This window comes from Nematolebias whitei, chromosome 11 (assembly GCF_014905685.2).
Source record: "Nematolebias whitei isolate Nwh7 chromosome 11, NemWhi1, whole genome shotgun sequence".
Classification (NCBI taxonomy): domain Eukaryota; kingdom Metazoa; phylum Chordata; class Actinopteri; order Cyprinodontiformes; family Rivulidae; genus Nematolebias; species Nematolebias whitei.
Genome location: NC_056508.1, coordinates 28816963 through 28838966, shown reverse-complemented (window position 1 = coordinate 28838966; position 22004 = coordinate 28816963). Strand labels below are relative to the sequence as shown.

General features: G+C 40.6%; 1 protein-coding gene and 1 non-coding gene across 4 annotated transcripts; both read left to right on the top strand.

Moving 5' to 3' along the window:
* Positions 1-144: 144 nt before the first annotated feature.
* Positions 145-21444, top strand: uba1 (ubiquitin-like modifier activating enzyme 1). 3 transcript variants are annotated; one of them, XM_037684839.1, is made up of 27 exons: positions 3203-3432; positions 4719-4835; positions 4921-4979; positions 5061-5229; positions 6315-6449; positions 6551-6657; positions 6757-6847; positions 6954-7086; positions 7176-7273; positions 7488-7634; positions 8129-8305; positions 8498-8602; positions 8701-8781; positions 9185-9337; positions 11397-11562; positions 11683-11879; positions 13769-13833; positions 14017-14212; positions 15010-15084; positions 15181-15370; positions 15464-15549; positions 17471-17563; positions 18037-18228; positions 20055-20156; positions 20243-20343; positions 20427-20590; positions 20686-21444. In XM_037684839.1, the coding sequence occupies exons 2-26, from the start codon at positions 4719-4721 to the stop codon at positions 20560-20562; spliced, it is 3171 nt and encodes a 1056-aa protein (XP_037540767.1). In that variant the 5' UTR covers positions 3203-3432; the 3' UTR covers positions 20563-20590; positions 20686-21444. The 3 variants fall into 3 exon arrangements, with proteins under 3 accessions (XP_037540766.1, XP_037540767.1, XP_037540765.1); XM_037684838.1 differs by lacking the exon at positions 3203-3432 and adding an exon at positions 145-348 and having other exon boundaries at positions 20427-21444; XM_037684837.1 differs by having other exon boundaries at positions 20427-21444.
* Positions 18317-18437, top strand: LOC119417815. Its single transcript, XR_005187166.1, has one exon. It is a non-coding gene; the product is annotated as a small nucleolar RNA U6-53/MBII-28 (small nucleolar RNA).
* Positions 21445-22004: the final 560 nt, after the last annotated feature.

Sequence of the window (22004 nt, the reverse complement as noted above, 5' to 3'; positions counted from 1 at the left end):
TTAGCGAATGTTAAAAAATAATAATTTAAGCTCCTACGGATAATAAATTCATTGTAGATATCGTTCTTCGACTCCTGTGGATCTGAGACTTGGTTCCGCTTGTAACGTGCACATGTTGCTGCTTTGCTTTGCTTTTTCACTGAAATAGAGTGAGGGGGAAACGATCTGGGAACAGCCGGGCAGGGAGACGTTCAGTGGAAAAAACTCACACAGAGAGCCCGCCAGCTCAACCAGACACACTTTTTTGTTCGCTGTCAGCGGCTTTGTAGACTTGTCACTTTGTTTCCTTGATTTCTCGTTGAAACAGATTTTTAATATTACAAATCAGGCCGAGTAATATCGGATGTGGTAAGTTCTGCATACTTGTGTTGTGTAAGCTCTCGTCTTGATAACGTTAGCCCCAGCTAGTCGGCTAATGTTAGCCGGGTAGCTAACGTAGCGGCACAAGAAGGGGGGAAAAGTCGTTGAGTGGTTGGTTAGCATAAGAGCTAACTGGACACATGCTAACAACTACGCAGTCTTTCGATCTACGTTGATGGTACACGTTAACGTCTTATGCGGTTAGCAAACTGAACCTTTTCAGCTACCAGCTCTGCTAACCAACGCTATCAAGGCACTGTCACGTAACTGTTAAATTAGCATTTACATGTTTTGTGTGCACGAAACAGTTGGTTTTTTTTTAACACCGTGTGACAAATGGCAGCCGGAAAGCTATGATTGCTGCCAAGATTAGATGCTTTCCATTTTAGCGGACGTACTGGCCTCCCAGATCACGATATTTATTATGTTTTGTACGGATAACATTACGATAGCGTGACTTATCGGTGTTAACCATAGTGTGGTCAGTTTAGCGTGTCAGGCTAGGCAGCCTGTTATCCTGACCTCATTGTTTCAGGGCTAGCAGAATAACGGAAAATAGCTTTTGTCTCATCATTTTGTATTAAAAGCATGAAATTTGGGGATCCCCTCGACACGTGTACCCAAGATTATGCGGCCCAGTCTTTTCCAGGGCCTTTGTCATTTTGCTGGGCACCCCCTCCCCCAATACTCATCTGTAAGGAATGCTCACCCCTACCCTCAACCTCAGTGCCCAGAGGCGCAGCATCCATTCATTTTTCCACTAGTCCACCCAATGTACCTGTTTAATTCACCGCTGCACCTATATAACGCTTAATAGTAATTGCTCAATTCAATATGAGGATGGCACACTGCATTTTCGAACCTCAAGCTATGTTAAAGTAGGGTTTTGTATCTTTTTTTTATTTTGTATCTTTTTTTTATGTCTTTTAATAGCATTTTGGAGTCTAGGAAGATTGTTGTGCAGTCTAGCTCAACAACAGGGTGACATCTCTATAGAGTGTTAGTTAAACAAATGTTTTTTGTTGGATTCTTATCGGTAGAGTAAGCCTTTTAACTTTATGTGGAAAGATCCTAAATTTGTTTTTCATGCACTTGTTTGACATACTAGAGATTTGTGTGTGTGTTTGTGTGTATATGCATTTGTAAGCTGTTTCTTACACTGTTGGATGCACATCAGTTCATTGTACAGTATTGTACATAGCGTATATGCGTCCCCAGGAATCGGGGGCGGGTCGATGCGCTTTAATAGCCAATCAGATGAGAGCATGGCAGATCAGTGCGCTAACACTGTATGGAAAGCGAGTTTATCATATAACAATCAAACGAGTTACATTATTCATACCTCAGTGCTTGTCAATATTAATATTTCACTTGTCCAGACAACATTCTTGATGTTCATAATCAACATTTTTATTTTCTGAAAACGTAATCTTAGAAGTAAATGCATTATATTATAAGTTCATGTGTATTGGTCATTCAGCTGTGGCTGAGTGGTTAAAGCAGTCGTCCTCCAATGTGAGATTTAGGGGTTCGATTGCACCAGCAGTCACAGGCTGAAGTGTCCTTGGGCAAGACACTGAACCCCTCAATGCCTCTGATGTGTGTCCCATCGGTGTATGAATGTGATAAAGCACTTTGTTCTTTGTATAGATCTAGTATGAATGGATAAATGAGGGCACAGGTTGTGTTGTAAAGCACTTTGAGTATCTTTATAAGATAGGAAGGGGCTACGTAAGTACAAATATGTTTTTGTCCCACATGATTTTTGACTGTCAGTTTACTAGTTGGAAAAAAATGAAATTATTCAAATCAAGTAAAATCTGATAATTTTAGTAATTTAAGAGATCCCCAAATTAAACAAGAAATTTACTTGCAGTTTAATTAATGATTTGATTACTTTTAAAGTGTAACAAGATAGACAAGATGAATATGTCCAGATGACCTGACTTAACCTTGTTAGATTTTTCTACCTGGATTATTGAGCAAGCATAAGGATACTTTTAAAGTGCTTTAAAAGTTATTTAGACAACATGCAGGATGATCACAAGCTAGAATGTATTCACAAGCTTTTAAAATATAATAATATATATTATGGGGAGATAATGAGAATTTGACCAGATGGTATTTGTAACGTAAAATAGATAAAAAATTAAAATACTTCTAGTAATAAATATTGTAAAAATGCTATTTGAAATGCAAGTTTATCTTAAGTTAAAGTCCATGCATTATCGTTACCCACATTTTCCTTTTAGGGTCACGGGTCAGTGGTGCGCATATCCAGCAATCACTGAGAGACGGGGTACACCCTGGACAGGTCGCAAGTCCATCACAGGGACACATAGACACAAACGAGACAACCATTCACACTCTCACTCACACTTAGGGACAACTAATCAGCCTAATGTACATGTTCTTGGCCTGTGGGAGGAAACCGGAGCACCAGGAGAAAACCCACACATGCACGGAGAGGACATGCAAACTCCACCAGAAAGGTCCTGGGCCGGGATTCGATCTGGCGACCTCGCTGAGAAGCGACAGCTCTTCTAACTGAGCTACTGTTAAAATTGTATTTAGGATATTAGCCATGTGAAGTAAAGATTTTTCTCCAATACATTAGTAAGGTGTGAAGCTTCAAACATTTTTCTTAAAAAAAAATGTTGACATATGTTTTCAATTGCAACTACCGGTCTTTAGAATGTAATTTTAGACTTTAAATGTGATCAATGTGGATATGAAGGCGGTATGACTAAATGTTACAACGATCTGCCTTCGGTCGACCGTTTCCTGTTGAATACTTTACCGAGACGTCACAACTCCGCCGCCCCTTTCTCCCCATCTGCCATTTTGGTTTTGTTCCCGTCTGCAGTCGCAAAGCCAGCAGCGCAACTGCATAGGAGAGGCTTTTCTGTTCAACGACATAGTGACTCGACAATATAGAGCACTCCGACCCAAACCCACGTCTCGTTTCTTTACTTGATAAAAATCGTCGAATTTGCCATCACTGTTGCTGACTTTCACACACTGCGGGAGAGGAGCGGGTTCGCTTAGGGAAGGGACCGGGAAGGATTATTGGTAAGAACACAGAAATCAATGAAGCACGAGTGTAGTGAGCTTGTCTTTTTATTTCGCTTACTTTATTCCGTTCATTGATCGAGTGAAATGAATTTTTCGTGTAGAAATGAAGAAGTAGTCGTGCTGGTGCTGTGCTCGTTGGCTGTCAAATCGCTCCTGTTTGCGAGGGTTGTGTTAAATAGCCACAGCTGCTAGCTTGTAAAGTTGTGTTCCGCACTGTGGGCCAGGCCTACACCGAGCTGCTAATGGACGGGCTGGCAGGCTGGTGTTTTCTTGCCTTTAACTTATTAATGTTCGTCCATCTTCCAAACCACTTAACTGATTATTGGCTCGCCACATGACTAATCGCTTTCCTTTTCGAGGTGTTTGACCCAAAGTCGATGTTTATTTCTTGAACGTCCAAAGCTTTAAATCGATTGCTAGCAGCGAAGGTGTTGTGAGGTTTTGAAACTACGGTAACAGCCGGTGACTTTGCTGTATCATGCTGGACGCTTTCGTTTTCAACCAGGATTGTTCTGTCTAGTTGGTTCTAATTGTTGAAGGTTTTACTCCGCGTGTTCAATCGATCTGAAGCTTTAAACCTTTTCTAGACGATGGCTCGTTTATCTGCATTTGATGCGGAAACTGGCTGAGTGTTCGTTGTGAGGTCAGTGAAGCTTTTAATTTGACATCCTACGGCCTTTTTTCATTTTAATATTGAACTACTTTGTCCAAATTGAGTAAGCACACCATGAACTAAACTTGTATATTTTTCGCTGTTAAGCCTGTCGTTGTTTAATTTGAGGTAGTTGGAGCAGCACAGCATGGGACTTGCCTTTACCGCATTGAAATTTTAATGATTCAGCTGTTTCTGTTGAAACATTTATGTCAGCTAGCGTATAGTCATACAATAAACAATAGAAGTACATAAACCAGTGTTGTTAAGGGATGTGAAAAGGACGCATAATGCTGCCATTCATGTCTCTTCTTGGGCTCAGTTTTTCTAGCAGATTGGCGTTTGGCCTGCACCATACCCATCTGCTCTCTAGACTAAATTTCCTCCACCTTCAGCTTGGACTCGCATCATTATAGAAACCTTAGAATTCATTCATAAACATGATTTGAATTTATTGTATCTTAAAAACGTTTCATTGCATGCACATCTTTTTTTTATACTCCTATATTTGTGCTTAATCATCTCCTAGCTTTAAGATTGAGGTCAAAAGAAAAATGTCAGCATTATTTGGCTGATTAGCCCTAAATTATTATTCTTTTTCTCCTAATAAATATTGTTTGCCATTTTGCAGATGTCCAGCTCGCCGCTGTCCAAGAAGCGCCGCTTGTCAGGAACAGAGACGAAGACGGGATCCCACTGCTCCTCCTCTAACTCTGTCAGAACTGATCTATCCCACACACCTGCAAACGTAAGTGAAAATGGCTGTCAGTAGATAAAACAGTAGATAAAACTTATAAGATGAACTGATTGCATCACTTGCTGTTTCTCCTCAGGGCATGGCTAAGAATGGCAATGATGCTGAGATTGATGAGGGCCTGTACTCCAGACAACTGTAAGATGTCTTTACAGATCTATACAAGTGGTCGCTGGTTTCTGTCAGTGCATTGTTGTTCTAATTGTATTTCTTCTCCAGTTATGTTTTGGGCCATGACGCGATGAAGCGCATGCAGAACTCCAACGTCCTTATTTCTGGCATGAGAGGTCTAGGTGTTGAGATTGCCAAGAATGTCATCCTGGGTGGAGTTAGAAGTGTCACTGTGCATGACCAAGGAGTTGCAGAATGGAGAGACCTCTCATCTCAGGTATTTGGAAAATGTTTTCCTTGTTGTTGTGGAAAGTTGGTACACTTTTATATAGATGTCATCCCTGGCATACACATCCTTAATTTCCTTTAATCATCTTTAATTAGGTTTATTGTTTAAATCACAATGAGTCATGTGCATTGTTGCCTTTTTCATTCATTCATTCATTTATACAGATTAGTCTCATTGAGTCACAAGGACTCATTTTCAAGAGAGACCTGTTTTAGATAAACAACATATAAAGTCCAGACAACAATATAAAACAATAAAAAGCTATTAATAATATAAATAGAAAATGACACTGACCCCCATTCTACAAAAACATTGGCTGACCCAGATAGATGGCCTCTTCCAGGGTGATAATCGGAGAGCAGCTGAAGCCTCTGAGAGGACATATCCCATCAGCTTGGACCACTATTTTGGGTTCTGTTTTAGACCAAGCAGCAGAACATTCAAGTAGATTCTGCAGGTTTAAATTCAAGTTGCAGGTTCAACTCCCGGTACAGTCAACATCAAAATGTAGGTGGAAAAGGTGAAACATCCACACCTGCCTCCACCCTCATTTGCCCCACTCTGGGCCCCTGAGCAAAGCCCTTAACCTCCACCATCTGCTCCCAAAAAAGAAGTCTCTCTTGAAAATGAGTTTGTGTGACTCAATGAGACTACCTGTATAAATACAGGGTAAATTGGGGGTGGGGGGGTGGGGGGTTGTATTAGAGATGTCTTTGACAGTTATCAAATATTTCTAATTCAGGCAACTGGTACACATTGTTTCCCAATGTACTTATAAATGAATAAATTAAACTGTATTTTATTTTTTGCCAGTTTTTATTCTATTGAGTAATACAATCTCATTTTCACCCCTTCATGCTGTTTCGGTTGGCATTTGAAAACAGTTTGCGCTCAATAACTCATGAAGTTACAGAAGAACCCTTTATAGTCTAAAATGGCATGAACTAAATGCAAAGATTTTTAACAATTCATATGTCCAAAAGCTGCTTTATCCTGACCACATTGTTTCTGAACTAGTGCGCATGAACCATTTTGTTTCTCGTCTGTGATACCGTGTGTTGTTGTGTGGTCAGTTTTACCTTCGAGAGGAGGACCTGGAGAAGAATAGAGCTGAGGTGAGTCAGCCCCGTTTGGCTGAACTCAACAGCTATGTTCCTGTGACTGCCTATACTGGAGCACTAACTGAAGACTACCTTACAAAGTTTCAGGTAAACTGTAAAAAAATAATTAAACAGCCCCTGTTATCATTTATTTAGTAATGAGGAAAGTAGTTTTTAATCTGAAAAAATTAAATGATTTTTTTAACAAGGTGGTTGTACTGACCAACTCGACTGTAGAAGAGCAGAAACATTTGGGGGAGTTCTGCCACAACAAAGGAATCAAGCTGATAATTGCAGACACACGTGGCTTGTTTGGGTAAGATTCACAGTCTTCTTGTAGCATTCTCTTAAGTGCACGGTCAATTTTATATCAGCATCTTACTTGAATTTTTTGTACATTTATATCCTTTTGTAGTCAACTTTTCTGTGACTTTGGAGAGGAAATGATTGTATTTGACACCAATGGAGAGCAGCCACTGAGCGCTATGATTTCCATGATTACCAAGGTTAGCCTATTCACGTGTTCTCTGGAGCTAAATAATATTAATAAAAAATAAATAAATCATGTTTTTTCAAAATACTAATTCTGATGAGGTACTTACTTTTTTTAAGGACAATCCAGGTGTTGTTACGTGTCTTGATGAGGCTCGGCATGGGTTTGAGAATGGAGACTATGTCACTTTCACAGAGGTTCAGGGCATGACGGAGCTCAATGGCTGTCAGCCGGTGGAAATTAAAGTTCTAGGTAAAGTTTTGCTTATTTTGTTTTGTTTCCTGTCTGCCAGTTTTTATTTTATTTTATTTTTTACTATTTTCGTGGGGTGTTTGTTCTAGGTCCGTACACCTTCAGCATCTGTGATACAGCTGGCTTTTCAGACTATGTAAGAGGAGGTATAGTCACTCAAGTTAAGATGCCCAAGAAGATCAGTTTTGTAAGTAGTTTATGTTATATGAACTTATCTTGACCTAAATGTGTAGTTAAAGAAAATATACAGCTGTCTCGTTGTAGTTCCTCTGGCCTTTTTTTTCTTTCTGTTGTAAAATGTCTACTTAACATTTAAAGATTTCTGTAACCACTGCTTCACCAGTGGAAATGTTTAAACATAGAGTTCATCCTCACAAACATGCATGTTTTTCCCCATGCAGAAATCAATTTCCTCTTCAATGGCTGAGCCAGAGTTCATGTTGACAGATTTTGCCAAATTTGATCGTCCAGGACAAATGCATTTAGGCTTCCAGGCTATCCATGCCTTTCAGAAAAAACACAACCGCCTTCCTGCACCTTGGAACCAGGTATGTAACATGGCGTGTATTCAGTTTCATCAAGTTTTAGTTATGGGCAGCACGATGGCTTAGTGGTTAACACTGTTACCTCACATCTAAAGGTCTCGGTTTCAATCACTGGGTTGGATCTGGGGTCTTCTCTGTGGAGTCTGCATGTTTTTGACTTTTCTCCGGGTATTCAGGTTTCCTCTCACAGTCCAAAAACATGCATGTTAGACTTGTCTTCAGGTCCAGGCCTCCTTTACAAAAGAGACTTGTGATTTTAATTGGATTTGCCTGGTTAAATAAAGGTTAATAATAGTAAGTATGATCCTGGATAAACTCCGACATATTTTGATTTATATGGAACATTTCTTGTCTTGAAGCCTCTAATAAATTTGCAGAAACTGAAATCACTGCAGATTTGAATTGAAATGTCCCAAAGCATAGCAAACTTTGTAAGCAGTGCATGTCCGCATTTTATTTAGGACTGTTGTTAAAGTGCTGAGCTCTGTGTTTTTCAGGCTGATGGGGATGAACTACTGACTTTGGCCAAGGAGCTGAACTCTGCCCAGACAGGATCTGCCAAAGTGGAGGAGCTGGATGAAGCTCTTATCAAAAAGATGTCATATGTTGCTGCTGGTGACCTTTCCCCTGTTAATGCCTTCATTGGGGGTGTGGCTGCACAAGAAGTAATGAAGGTTGGTGAAAAGCAGAATAAAAATTCAAACTACTGGTAGTAGCATACAGATGGCATTAAAAAAAAACGTATTACTAATCAAGTTTGTTTTTAGAAGGAAATTGTAAAATGAACAGTTCACTGTCATCAGCAATGATTCGTGTTTGTACTCTTTCATCATGTTTTGATCTTTGTTGCATGATTCTATTTTTAGGCCTCCACTGGAAAATTTATGCCTGTAATGCAGTGGCTGTACTTTGATGCTCTGGAGTGTCTGCATGAAGAAGGAGCCATGCTCACAGAGGCAGAGTGCAAACCTGTAGGTGTTGAGATCATTTAAATACATTTTTACTGAACTTTACATTACAGCATCCAAACTGGGTGTGGACCTTATTTTTTATTTTGTTCTGTCTGCAGAGGAGCTGTCGTTATGATGGGCAGATTGCAGTGTTTGGCTCGAAGCTACAGGATGTTCTCGCTAACCAGCGTTATTTCCTGGTGAGTCAGTTAATGGACTTTAACCTCTAGGGGGTTGTTCTGCGTCATGAGGTTTGGTTATTGTTGTTGGTAATTTTTTTTTTTTTTTTTATGTGAATCCTGACAGATTGTTGGTACTGCATACTAAAACTTTTTTTATACATCTTCTTCCCATCTGCTTTAGAGGTTACTCGCACAAATACAAATTAAACAAACTTGAGTCAGGGATCCTTTGCTCTAGTTTTACTAATATCACTTTGTAAAATCAATGAGGGAGGAAACATCAAGTGTGTTGGTAGTGGAAAAACCAGAATGTCAACCATTTGTTTTCTTACATTTTGTGATACACAGTAAAATCTAGAAATATTGTAGCTTGTTAGCTACTCTGCGCTTAATCTGGATTTTTATTTTTTTTTTTCCCCAGGTGGGAGCTGGTGCTATTGGCTGTGAGCTGTTGAAAAACTTTGCTATGATTGGACTGGCTAGTGGGAATGGTGAAGTCATTGTGACTGACATGGACACCATAGAAAAATCCAATCTCAACAGGCAGTTCCTCTTCAGACCCTCTGATGTCACGGTCAGTATCATCAACTTTGCCCAGTAGATTGAAATATAAACGAAAAATCCTTTTAGTTTTATTGTGTTTAAGCTTTGCCAATTCACAAGCCCACATATTGTCAACAAAGTTGAGAGGCATTCAAAAAATATTTGACTATTCAATTGAAAACAGCTTTAGCTTGAAATTCTCCTCCCTAGATTATATTCGGGATTATCCTATTAAGGTGAGGTTGTGGAAAATTATTTTGTCAAATGTAGACTGAACACCAATAAGGTAATTGTACTTCACCAGGAAGGTGAAGCACAATTACTGAGGTTCCAGTTTGTACTGTTCAATGTTTTATTTATTTTGACAATATACACAGAAACAACAGGTCTTGCAAGTTTGAGGCTGCATTTCTGAACTGGCTGATCAAGAAAAAAATAGAAAATATGAAGAAGAAGAAAAATCTCTATCCCTGCCCCTTTTTAAAATCAAATGATACTAATAATTTTTACTTTGGTAATTCAAAGTGGGGAAATTCTTTCTCTGCCTTTTCCCCAGTACACAGATCAGAGGAGGGTTAAGGGCCTTGCTCAAGAGCCCACAGTGGGCCAAATAAGAGTGGAGGCAGATGTGGGTGCTTCACCTTTCCAACCCAAATTTTATGTGCTGGTTTGGGGATTTGAACTTGCGACATCCTGATCACATGCTCATCTTCTGACATTTTACACAATTAAAATGATGCATTATAAACATCTCATTGGACAATGGTTTGTCTTGAGGCTACGTTTAAATAGGACTCTATTAAGGATGCTCACAGCAGAGGAATCAAATGACTTTTTGTACCCATTTTTCTTTCTTAGAGGGACCATCAGCCTTCTGCCAGATGGTACCAACCTGAATAGTGGTAGCAGTGGATAAGTTGGGTCATTGTAAACCTGGATTGCCCTTTTTTCCCCCCAGAATTTGATTATACAGATCTGGAAGATTTATTTGTTGACCAATTATTTTACTACCTAGTTTGACCACCTTGGACCACTTGTTCCTGTTTCTGGCTTAGAGTTGCACTCTGGTCCAAATAATCCGACCCGGCCCCAGCCCGTAGCCGTCATCTCCGAACCTCACCCGATCCGACGAATGAACAGTAATTACAGGTCTGAATCCTGTGGGGAGGGGGGGGAATACATTTTTAATTAAGCTTTGACTGCTTATACCACCGACTATTAACGGTTGGCAGATGCGCGCAACTGAGGGGGCAGAAGATCAGAGCTGAAGAGCCGTCAAAGCGCATTAAATGCTTCTACCTGCATCCTGCTCTGACATGTCGGATATTTTGTGATCTCACCTGTTTGAGTCGACGGCTGCGTGCGTCCGCTGAGTGCAGCGGCTGAATGAACGTCCATTTGGGCTGATGGATCACTGGCAGTAGTCCATCTGAAGCTTAACTGAACTTTTTACCTCTTTTCAACCAGCCCGTCAGCGCGTGGTCAAATAGCCATGTGCTGCAGGTGCAGTATGGCAAGCCATGTTTGCATATATTGGATCGTCAGCCGCACGCATTCCTGACACAATAAAAAGCCCGACACCGACCCAGCCCACACATTAAGCACATTATTATGGCCCGGTTCGAATCCAGGTGGGGCAGCTCTGGGTTCGGGTTAGAAATGACAGCTCTACTCTGGCTAGGAGGATATTATACCATGAAATGCTGTTAAAGGAAACAGCACTTTCAACCAGTGACCTGAACACCAGTTGTAAAGTGTGTTTGCTTGTGTTGAAACTCCTTCGCTTCCATAGAAGGTGGAGATGATGTCTGGCTTTTTATAACAGAAAGCCTGAATACAGGTCTGGTACTGGCTGCACTCAATCTGCAGACACAACTTTTTAAAAGTATCAGAAGGCATAGAGGAAAAATTGAGTCAAAAGTTTTTTTGGGGTTTTTTTTTTTTTGGGGGGGTGGTGTTCTGCCCGATTTTTGACTGTTTTCTTTGTAATAGGTAAAATATCATTCCTTTACAGTTTTTAATTAATCTTGTTTATGTGTTTTGTGCTTGAACTTATTCAAAATGTATGTATATTTTGTGTGTGGCAACAGAAAATGAAGAGTGACACAGCTGCTGCTGCAGTGAAGCAGATGAACCCCTCCATCAAGATCACAGGTCATCAGAACAGGGTAGGCCCTGAAACAGAGAAGGTCTATGATGACGACTTCTTTGAGAGCCTTGATGGGGTTGCCAATGCACTGGACAATGTTGACGCACGTAAGACAGTGACATTTAAATTGAATCAAGTAGCATTTATTGTGTTATGGTGGTTATGTTTCAGGTAATGTTACAGCAAATTGTTGGTACAAATCGTGACTTAATGTTTCAAACGTTTAGGTATGTACATGGATCGGAGGTGTGTCTACTACCGTAAGCCCTTACTGGAGTCAGGCACATTGGGCACCAAAGGAAATGTCCAGGTTGTGATCCCCTTTCTCACAGAGTCATACAGCTCCAGCCAAGACCCACCTGAGAAGTCCATACCCATCTGCACTTTGAAGAATTTCCCAAATGCGATTGAACACACACTGCAGGTCAGTAGAAGCACAAACAGTTTTACATGTCTTGGAAAGTACCACTGTTTTTGCCTTACAGTAGACATTAGTCATTTGAATAACTAGCACAATGGCTTAGTGGTTAGCACTGTGACCTCACCGCAAGAAAGTCCTGGATTCAATCCCTGGTTTGGACCTGGTGTCTTTCTGTGTGGAGTTTGTGTGTTTTGTCCAGGTGCTGCAGTTTCCTCCCATCATTTAAAACATACCTGTTAGGCTGCCTTCAAGCCCAGGCCTCCCTTGCAAAAGAGATGTATGATCTCAATGGGATTTGCCTGGTTAAATTATTATTTATTAACTTTTTATTTAACCAGACAAATCCCATTGAGATCACAGATCTCTTTTGCAAGGGAGGCCTGGGCTTGAAGGCAGACTTAACATGCATGTTTTTGTTCTGTGGGAGGAAACCGGAGTACCCACGCAAGCAAGAACGTGCAAACTTCACATAGAAAGACCCCAGGTCCAACCGGGGATTGAACCCAGGACCTTCTTGCTGTGAGGCAGCTGTACTATAATGTATAATATAATAATAATAATTTTATTTAAAAAGCGCCTTTCAGGACACCCAAGGACACTTTACAGTAAGAAACATATCAGAAAGATTGTGTAAAAACCAACAACAAGCACAGTTCAAAGATCAACAGGAATAAATTGATATATTAAATACATAAAGAATATAAAATACATAGAGCAAAGTTAAGGATAAGCGAGTCTAAAGAGATGTGTTTTCAGAGCAGTCTTGAATAGAGAAAGAGAGGTGGTGTTTTGTAAGTCGGGGGGTAGAGAGTTCCGGAGATGAGGGGCAGAGCAGGTGAAGGCCCTGCTCCCCATGGTGGAGAGGCGGGCAGAGGGCACATGGAGGTGTAGTGAAGAGGAGGATCTGAGCGAGCGAGAGGGGATGGAGATGTGTAGGAGGTCAGATAGGTACGGAGGGGCAAGGTTGTGGATAGCTTTGAAAGTGAGAAGAAGAATTTTGAAGACGAAGCGTGATTTAACGTGGAGCTGCTGCAGGACAGGAGTGATGTGGTTATAGGAGGAGGTTTGAGTGATGACACGGGCAGCTGAGTTCTGGACCATCTGTAGCTTCTGAAGAGATTTGTTGGGGAGGCCATAAAGAAGGGAGTTGCAGTAGTCAATCTGGGAAGTCACAAGACTGAACAAGGATGGCTGTGGAGCGGGGTGTGAGAGAAGGGCGGAGACGGTTAATATTTCTGAGATGGAAATAGGCAGACCGAGTGACATTGTTGATGTGTGAAGTGAAGGAGAGAGTGGTGTCGAGGATGACACCAAGACTCTTGACCTGAGGCGAGGGGGAGAGCAGAGAGTTGTTGAGGGGGATGAGAAGATGTTCTGATTTTGAAAGAGTTTTTGGTTCCAACAAGAATGATTTCTGTTTTGTCACTGTTTAGTTGTAGGAAATTGTTTTGAAAACCAATGATTTAGCTCACTGAGACAGTCTGTGAGGATGGAGGGTGGGTGGATGGGTGGATGGAGTTTGGTTTTGTTGTCAAGTAAAGCTGTGTGTCATCAGCATAACAGTGACGATGGACACCAAATTCATAATGGTAATAATGGCATAACATTTTGATGAATGTATACAGTTGGAGAAATGTCAGCCTTCTTCAATGTAAGAATTTGTTATGTCCAGAAGGTTATCAAATGGAACATTCTTTGATGAACTCCACCTTGATATTCTTGATTTGATCTGCACCACACGTCTGTCTGTTTATTTATATTTCCAATTCAGGTAATGACGTTTTGTCTGAGACTTGTCAGATTATGTAGTCACTCAAAAACACTTGTTTTTTTTTATTTTGTAATTCTCTAAATTGAGTTTAATGCTGATCAAACATTCTTTCTCTGTTCAGTGGGCCCGAGATGAGTTTGAGGGACTCTTCAAACAGTCTCCAGAAAATGCTATGCAGTACCTTACGTAAGTTTCCTCCATTTTTTTGTTTCACTGCTTAGTAGGCTAGCAATCCCTCCAAACATGTTGGGGTTTTTTTTTGTTTGTTTTTTTTTTGGCCAAACTTTGCTGCTGTCAAACTGTTTTTGGATTCTAATAAATTATGAATACAGTGCGTACAGTTGATATTTTATAATGGTGATCCTACAGAGATTCAAAGTTCATGGAGCGTACTCTGAAGCTTCCAGGAGCTCAGCCTGTAGAGGTGCTGGACGCTGTATACAAGACGATGGTGACAGACTGTCCGCACAGCTGGGCTGACTGTGTAGCCTGGGCTCGCAACCACTGGCAGTGCCAATACAGCAACAACATCCGTCAACTATTGCACAACTTCCCCCCAAATCAGGTAAGCTCTGAGATTACCTCAAAATATTAAAGAGTTGCTTGATTGAAGTCTTTAGCTTTTTCTCGTTTGCTTTTTGGCAAGTCGATCTCAAACTGCAGAAATGCAGATTATAGAGGAGAAGGAAAATAAAATAATTTAACAAATCTTATAACTCAAACCACTTACATTTTGAACATGTTTAAAGAGGTCACAGTTTACATTCATTTGTTGTTACACACTGAATGTGTAACTTGTACTTAATAAAAAATCTACAAATGCACATTAACACCAGTGCTCGCATCGATGTTTATACTGTTCTGTCGCTTCGTTACTGTATTTTATTTAATACTTTGTTGTTTATGCAGAAACTGTAGTTCAAAGTTATATAAAATGAATTCAATTACAAGAGCTCTTATTGTCTTATTATAAGGTGCACATATGATGTAAATGTGCTTTTCCACCTAACATTCACACTTGTGCAGTCTACAGTAGGACTTCAGGTAAATTAATTTAATCTTTCAGAAAAAAGTTGTTTTTTCAGAAGTTTGCTGAGCCCTTTTCATCATTCATCCAACTATACTGGAATTTTCTGACCCACTCTGCAGCACTTTAAAACATTATTTCTTGTCCTTGAAAATGAATGTGTTGAATGATCCCAACATGCCACAGCACTTTAATATAAAAATTTTTTCTTCCTTTTACCAATTTGACAGCGTTTAATCCTCTTAAATCTATAAATTTGGAGAACAGTAAAAATGCATCAGATTCTCAATCCTTGATGTTGCCAAACTGCAGTTGACTTTTTTCCCTCTCTTCAGCTCACCAGCTCGGGCGCCCCCTTCTGGTCCGGCCCAAAGAGGTGTCCTCACCCTTTAGAATTCAGCACTAGCAATGTAAGTGTATTCTCTGTTTCAGTACCTATACTTGGCAGCAATCTGTTCATAATTGATACATTGAAACCTGAATGCATTATTGATTTTGATCCTTAGGACCTTCACATGGATTACGTAATGGCAGGTGCCAACCTGTTTGCTCAGACATACGGCCTGCAGGGCAGCACCGATCGTGCTGGTGTGGTCAAGATTTTGCAGGAGGTCAAGGTGCCAATTTTTACCCCTCGCTCAGGAGTAAAAATCCATGTCTCTGATCAGGAACTACAAAATAGCAATTCTTCTGTTGGTAAGACATGCAAATCTACTTCTAGGAGCAGTTAGGCATTTAAAGTCACTGTTTTTCAGGAGTTGATTCTTACCTGAATCTCTTAATTGACAGATGACACCAAACTGGAAGAACTGAAGTCCCATTTACCATCAGTAGAAACGTTCAAGTACACACTCAGTCCCATTGATTTTGAAAAGGTACTCTATTTTTTTGTGCGTTTTCCTCTGGAAGCAGTTGTGAGTTCGTACTGGTAGTTCATGGAGTACGCTCCATGAACTATGTATGAGCTTCTACTGACCTGCAGTGTGTGTGTGTTTTAGTCCCTGCGCATTGTTACTTGCTTCTGCCCCTCATATGTTGGTCAAATTATGAATGAGGATTAAACGGTGCTTTGTGTGTGAGTTTATACAGTGGTGGGGTGGGGGTATTTGATACACTGCCAATTTTACATGTTTTCTCATCTACAAAGAATGTAGAGGTCTGTAATGTTTATTAACGTAGGTACACTTCAACTGAGAGAGACAGAATCTACGAAAAAAATCCAGAAAATCACATTGTATGGTTTTTAAATTATTACTTTGCATTCTATTGCATGAAATAAGTATTTGACCACCTAACAACCAGCAAGAATTATGGCTCTCACAGACCTGTTAGTTTTTAGAAGCCCTCCTATTCTGCACTCATTAGCTGTATTTATTGCACCTTTGAACTCATTATCTGTATAAAAGACACCTGTCCACCCACTCCAACCTCTCCACCATGGTCAAGACCAAATAGCTGTCTAAGGAAACCAGGGACAAACTTGTAGACCTGCACAAGGCTGGCATGGACTACTGGACAATATGCAAGCAGCTTGGTGAGAAGGCAACAACTGTTGGCACAGATATTAGAAAATGAAAGAAACTCAAGATGACTCTTGTTTTTCCGAGACGAGTCTCAAAGAGGACAATTAGTAACACACTACACCCTCATGGTTTAAGATTTTGCAGGGCGCGCAAGGTCCCCCTGCTCACGCCAGCACATGTCCAGGCCTGTTTGAAGTTCGCCAATGACCATCTGGATGATCCATAGGAGGCATGGGAAGGTCATGTGATCAGATGAAACCAAAATAGAGCTTTTTGGTATCAACTCCACTTGTCGTGTTTGGAGGAAGAAGGATTGAGTACAACCCCAAGAACACCATCCCAATAGTGAAGCATGGGGGTGGAAACCTCATAATTTGGTGGTGCTGTTCTGCAAAGGGGACAGCACGACTGCACCATATTGAAGGGAGGATGGATGGGGTCATGTATCGCAAGATTTTAACCAAGCACCTCCTTCCCTCAGTAAGGGCATTGAAGACGGGTGGTGGCTGGGTCTTCCAGCATGACAGTGACCTGAAACACACAGCCAGGGCAACTAAGGAGTGGCTCCGTAAGAAACATTTCAAGGTCCTGGAGGGGCCTAGCCAGTCTCCACACCTGAACCCAATAGGAAGTCTTTGTAGGGGGCTGAAACTCAATGTTGCCCAGCAACAGCCCTGAATCCTGACGGATCTGGAGAAGATCTGTTTGGGGGAGTGGGCCAAATCCCTGCTGCACTGTGTTCACACCTGGTCAGAAACTACAGGAAACATCTGACCTCTAACTCCAAGCAAATGTTACTGTACCAAATATTCATTTCTGTTTTTCTATTGTATCAAATACTTATTTCATGCAATAAAATGCAAATTATTTAAAAATCATCCAATGTGATTTTCTGATGATTTTTTTCTTAAGCGTCTGTCGTTCACAGTTGAAGTAGGATAGGATACACCTAGGATAAAAATTAGACCTTTTTATGTAGGTGGGAAAAATCTTGCAAAATTGGCAATGTATCAAATACATATTTTCCCCATGTGAATATATCTCAATATTAAGCCCAGATATTCTTAATAGAAAAATATACAATAATTGATTTTTTTTTTTAAGGCAACTCATGTTAGAACTAATAAATGCACTGCTCCAACATTGCATTTGATAGACTGTTGACAGAAACCCATTTGAATCAATTACCTTAAACAAATCTCATTTCAAACTAACGTCCACTCCTTCTGTGACTTTATCCTGCTTTATGTGATCGTTGTCCGTGTTTCAACAGGATGACGATACAAACTTCCACATGGACTTCATCGTGGCTTCCTCCAATCTGAGAGCTGAGAACTACGACATTCCCCCTGCTGACAGACACAAGGTAAGGCCGCATTAGTTTTAGGGTATGCATGTTCTCTTTTTAAACAAACTTCTCATCCCTCTTATGTAGAACTTGTTTGTGATAATTGTGTTCTTTGAGTACATCTGCTTGTGTATAAAGGCAGTCGTGCTAATTTCACAACTTCAGAGTGATTCAGATCACAACAGTAATTCTACAAGTTTTCTACATTCGCCTAAGAATCTAGCTGTTTTTTGTTACCTTTTTCTTTTAGACATCCTATTTGTTTAAAAAAAAAAAAACTGTAGTATGACTTTTATAACTGTTTATTGTTATCGTTCTTTGTTGAAATCAGGTCTCTCTTGTAAATGAGTCCTCGAGGCTCAATGGGATTTACCTGTCTAAATAAAGGTTGAATGAATTCAGGACAAAACATCAGACTTCAGTTTGTGTAACATTTAAATATATGCAAATGACTTTTTCTGTTTATTCTTGCATTTGTCTCTACAATCAAGAGCAAACTGATTGCTGGCAAGATCATTCCTGCTATTGCCACTACTACGGCTGCAGTGGTTGGTCTGGTGTGCTTGGAGCTCATCAAGATCGTCCAAGGACACAAGAAGCTGGAGTCGTACAAAAATGGCTTCATGAACTTGGCTCTGCCTTTCTTTGCTTTCTCTGAGCCCATTGCTGCTCCTAAACACAAGGTGAGTGCATCTGTCCTATTTTGAGGTGTAATGTATAATAATACACTGTTGTTGTAGGAAAATGATTATATTCCAACATGTTGGCAATCTCCAGTGATGATACAGCCATGCTAATACTGATGCATTAGGCAGATGTACTGAGTCTGCCTGGGTGCATGTGAGTTCAACTCACCTTCTCACACTGATTGTGTCAGTGTGTGCTGAGGAGAAATATGACAAGTACAGTAGTCCCTCTTTTCTTGTGGTGGATCCGTACCCTGAAGCCCCGCGATAAGTGGAAAAACTGCGAAGTAGGGATACAGTAGTTTAAGTTCAAATACATAAAATTTTATATTAAGGCTTTAGAAACCCCACATTCTTGGAATGTTGTAAACGCTTAAACCTATGACTTTTTAATGACATGTTACTAAATTTTGCTTACTAGCTCTGCAACAGCTCTGGTTCTGGTCTAACTCTGTTTTATTCCAACTAGTTTGTTTCTGCAGACCTATCCTGCAGCAATGAAGCCCACAAATCAGTCCTCTAAACTCTTAAACCTACTAATTTTAACAACATTCAGTACTTGTATGTACAGGAGCTACCACATTTTACTTACCAGGTTCTGCAGAACAGAAGCGGCTCGGTTCCAGTCCGACCGGATGAAAAAGTCTCGGTACAGCATGACTGAAGCCCACCGCTCCATCCAGCTTGATGAGTGCATGCTGCTGCCCAGGATTTAATCTACCACCTCTGGCCCAGTCCGGACCAGCACCATGCAACCTGAACCTGACTGAACCCTGCAGCCGTCTGTCGTCTGCAGCTCCCAGGATCCGGGTCACACTGAGTCCAGATCAGCTGCAGCCCAGCTACTCTGTAGTTAAGATGCAACTTGAAGGATGAGGTCATCTTCAGAATTATTTGTGACTTTCCTGCCAGTCGTGAGCTTATCCTTACAGAACTTCTGACTTTGCATTGCAAAACTGTTCCCTCCGTTTGCAACAAGCAGTGGTTGAAAGAGCTGTGTTGACTTCTGGGAAGTGAACTGATGGCTTCTGGGTAGTGTAGTTCTTTAGACTGGCAAAACAGTGAAGGCTTGTCATTCCCCTATCTGTTACGGATGCATGATCCGTAGTGTACTTCCGGATCGCATGGATGCCGTTGTTTATGAATAAAAACTGTCTTAATTTAATTAAAGTATGTGCTCTATCTCCACCAACCTTCATGTAGCTAATTTATGCCACTTGTATTTCCGTTACAAATCATTGGTTAAGATGATATGCGATGCATTATTCCTGACTCCCAAACTGCAGGTCCCAAACATATCATTTAAACCATGACGTCAATATGTCAATGATTTGAACAGAAATAGGAGTGGAGTAAATTAGCAACATCGACATGAAAATAAACAGAGATAAAGCACATACTTTTCTAAGTAAATTAAGACGGTTCTTATTCATAAATGGAATTATACTAGTACATTTTCCTTAATCTACTATATTTAATGGTGATCCGTGTGACCCGGAAGCATTCCTTTTAGCGCATGCGCAAATGAGCAACACTACGGATCGTGCTTCCATAACAGATATCGTAATGACAAGGTTTAATGAAGGAAAACTACAAAATGGCAGCATATTTTTATTTTTTGAAAATATTATGTACATCTACAGTACTTAAACCCACGATAGAGCGAGTCCGCAAAAAACGAGCCGCAAATTATTAAGGGACTCCTGTACTGTTTTGTTACAGACATTTTAGGCATCTTGATGCATTTTAGAAAAAGGCAGTAGCTATGGTATAATTGATTTGTCTTACAGTTTTTACTAAGAACTAACATTATTTATTTGCAGTACTATGAAATTGATTGGACGCTTTGGGATCGCTTTGAGGTCACAGGGCTGCAGTCCAATGGGGAAGAAATGACACTCCGACAGTTCCTGGACTACTTCAAAGTACGTTGAACTAATCTTATGTTGCACCAACAGTTTTAGTTTTTTTTTTCCCATTCTTTTGTTCACCACCGTTTGTTTTTCTCCAGAATGAGCACAAGTTGGAGATCACCATGCTTTCTCAGGGAGTGTCCATGCTCTATTCATTTTTCATGCCTGCTGCCAAACTCAAAGAGAGACTGGACCTACCGTGAGTATATATATCAACTACATTTCCTTCATAACGGGTATTTAATGTTCTTTGTCTCAGTGGTTTCCCTCTTTGTTCCACAGGATGACCGAAATTGTGACTAAGGTGTCGAAAAAGAAGTTGGGCAAACATGTTAGAGCCCTGGTGTTCGAGCTTTGCTGTAACGACTTGTCAGATGAAGACGTGGAAGTGCCCTATGTCAGATACACCATACGCTGAGCTCTGTACTCAGCCCACCCACAGCAGGGTGGGAGGCAAGGGAAGGGGGTGTTTTAAGTGGGTCGCTGGGCTCTACTGGATCAATCAGTTTCTTCTTTTTATGTTTTTTTTTTTTTTTTTTAGGCCTGTGGTTTTGTGTAAACCTGTGCCTGATGTACATAGCCCCAGTAAGCTGACTACAGGATACCTGTGTGTGCGCAGAGGGATCCAGGTGGTGCTTTGTTGTAGGAACATGGGTGTCGTTGGAGGAAAGGAGCATGTGTTCTGGACATTCTGATGTTTCGCATTTGTAGAATATCTAAACCTAAACAAGCCTGTGTTTTTTTTGGGTAAACCAGAGCCCAAATAAAGTCCCTGTGTAAAGTTAACATCCTCTTTAGCAGTAAACAGTGGGTTTCTTAAATCCAGCTTGGCACCTGTATGGGCTCATCACTCCTCGTCTTGACCTGGTTCCACATGACTTCAGTTTTTGTTTTCCCTTTGTTTCTTTTGAAGATGTACCACATTCATTAAACCAGTCTGACTCAGAAAACTGATAACTTGTCAACCTTCTTCTCTGAATATAAACACAAATGTATCACAGTTTGAAAATGCCCTTTCCACTTTTAGACACCCCTACCCCCTCACTTTAAGTGTTCTGTGGCTTCTGAGGGCTTCTTGCACATGACATGTTTTTGTTCTTCTCTTTTTATTTAGTTTTTGTTATATTCTATTTTATTTCTGGGGGGGCGGGGGGGTTGAACAAGTTTGACACATCTGCTAGATCATACATCGTCTTTCTACTTTAACTTCAAACGACATAACGGCTTAAGAGCAAGGCAACAGGGATGTATCTTGAAATGGGAGCACTTAGTGTGATAGTGAATAAACATGTAAAAGATGCACTGGCTGTGAGTGGTTATTTGATTATTGCGCAGTGTTTTTATCAGTGTATTCGTGTAACATGAAAAGGTTTGACGGTGTCTCAGACTCGTGTTTTTCCTGTTTTGAACCGATCATATTTCACTACAGAGCACATCTGGAACGCTCTGCCTCTTATCTAAACACCAACCTACTAATTCGGTGGAAAATCCCTTACTGCATTCTAGTTTTATATACTTAAATCAATAGGTATAACGTTTTAACTGTACCTGTAGCAAATGCACTTGCGATACAGGAGCACATTTAATCACTTCCTCATGTGTCTGCTGTTCAATGTCAGGGTTTTTTTTTTTTTATCCCATCAGGTTTTCTTAAAGCTTAGAAAATCCAAATGACGGGTTTTGGTGAGACGTTTCACCTCAAGTTTAAAACGCTCTATAAGAACGGATACGCGATTATGTGCAACCGTAAAGGATGTGGTCTGCTGCAAGATGAGGAAGAGCGCGAGGAGGAAGAAGAGCACTGAACTTTTAAAAGGGCTCAATGCAAACGGCTCGCTGCCTGAGCTGATATCGTTTAAC

What these genes read in the sequence shown, in the direction of transcription:
- uba1 (XM_037684838.1), top strand. Translation starts at nt 4,719, where the DNA reads ATGTCCAGCTCGCCGCTGTCCAAGAAGCGCCGCTTGTCAGGAACAGAG. An exon ending in TTCCTGCACCTTGGAACCAG is followed by an intron (nt 7,635 to 8,128) that starts GTATGTAACATG and finishes TGTGTTTTTCAG; the next exon opens with GCTGATGGGGATGAACTACT. An exon ending in CAGAGGCAGAGTGCAAACCT is followed by an intron (nt 8,603 to 8,700) that starts GTAGGTGTTGAG and finishes TTCTGTCTGCAG; the next exon opens with AGGAGCTGTCGTTATGATGG.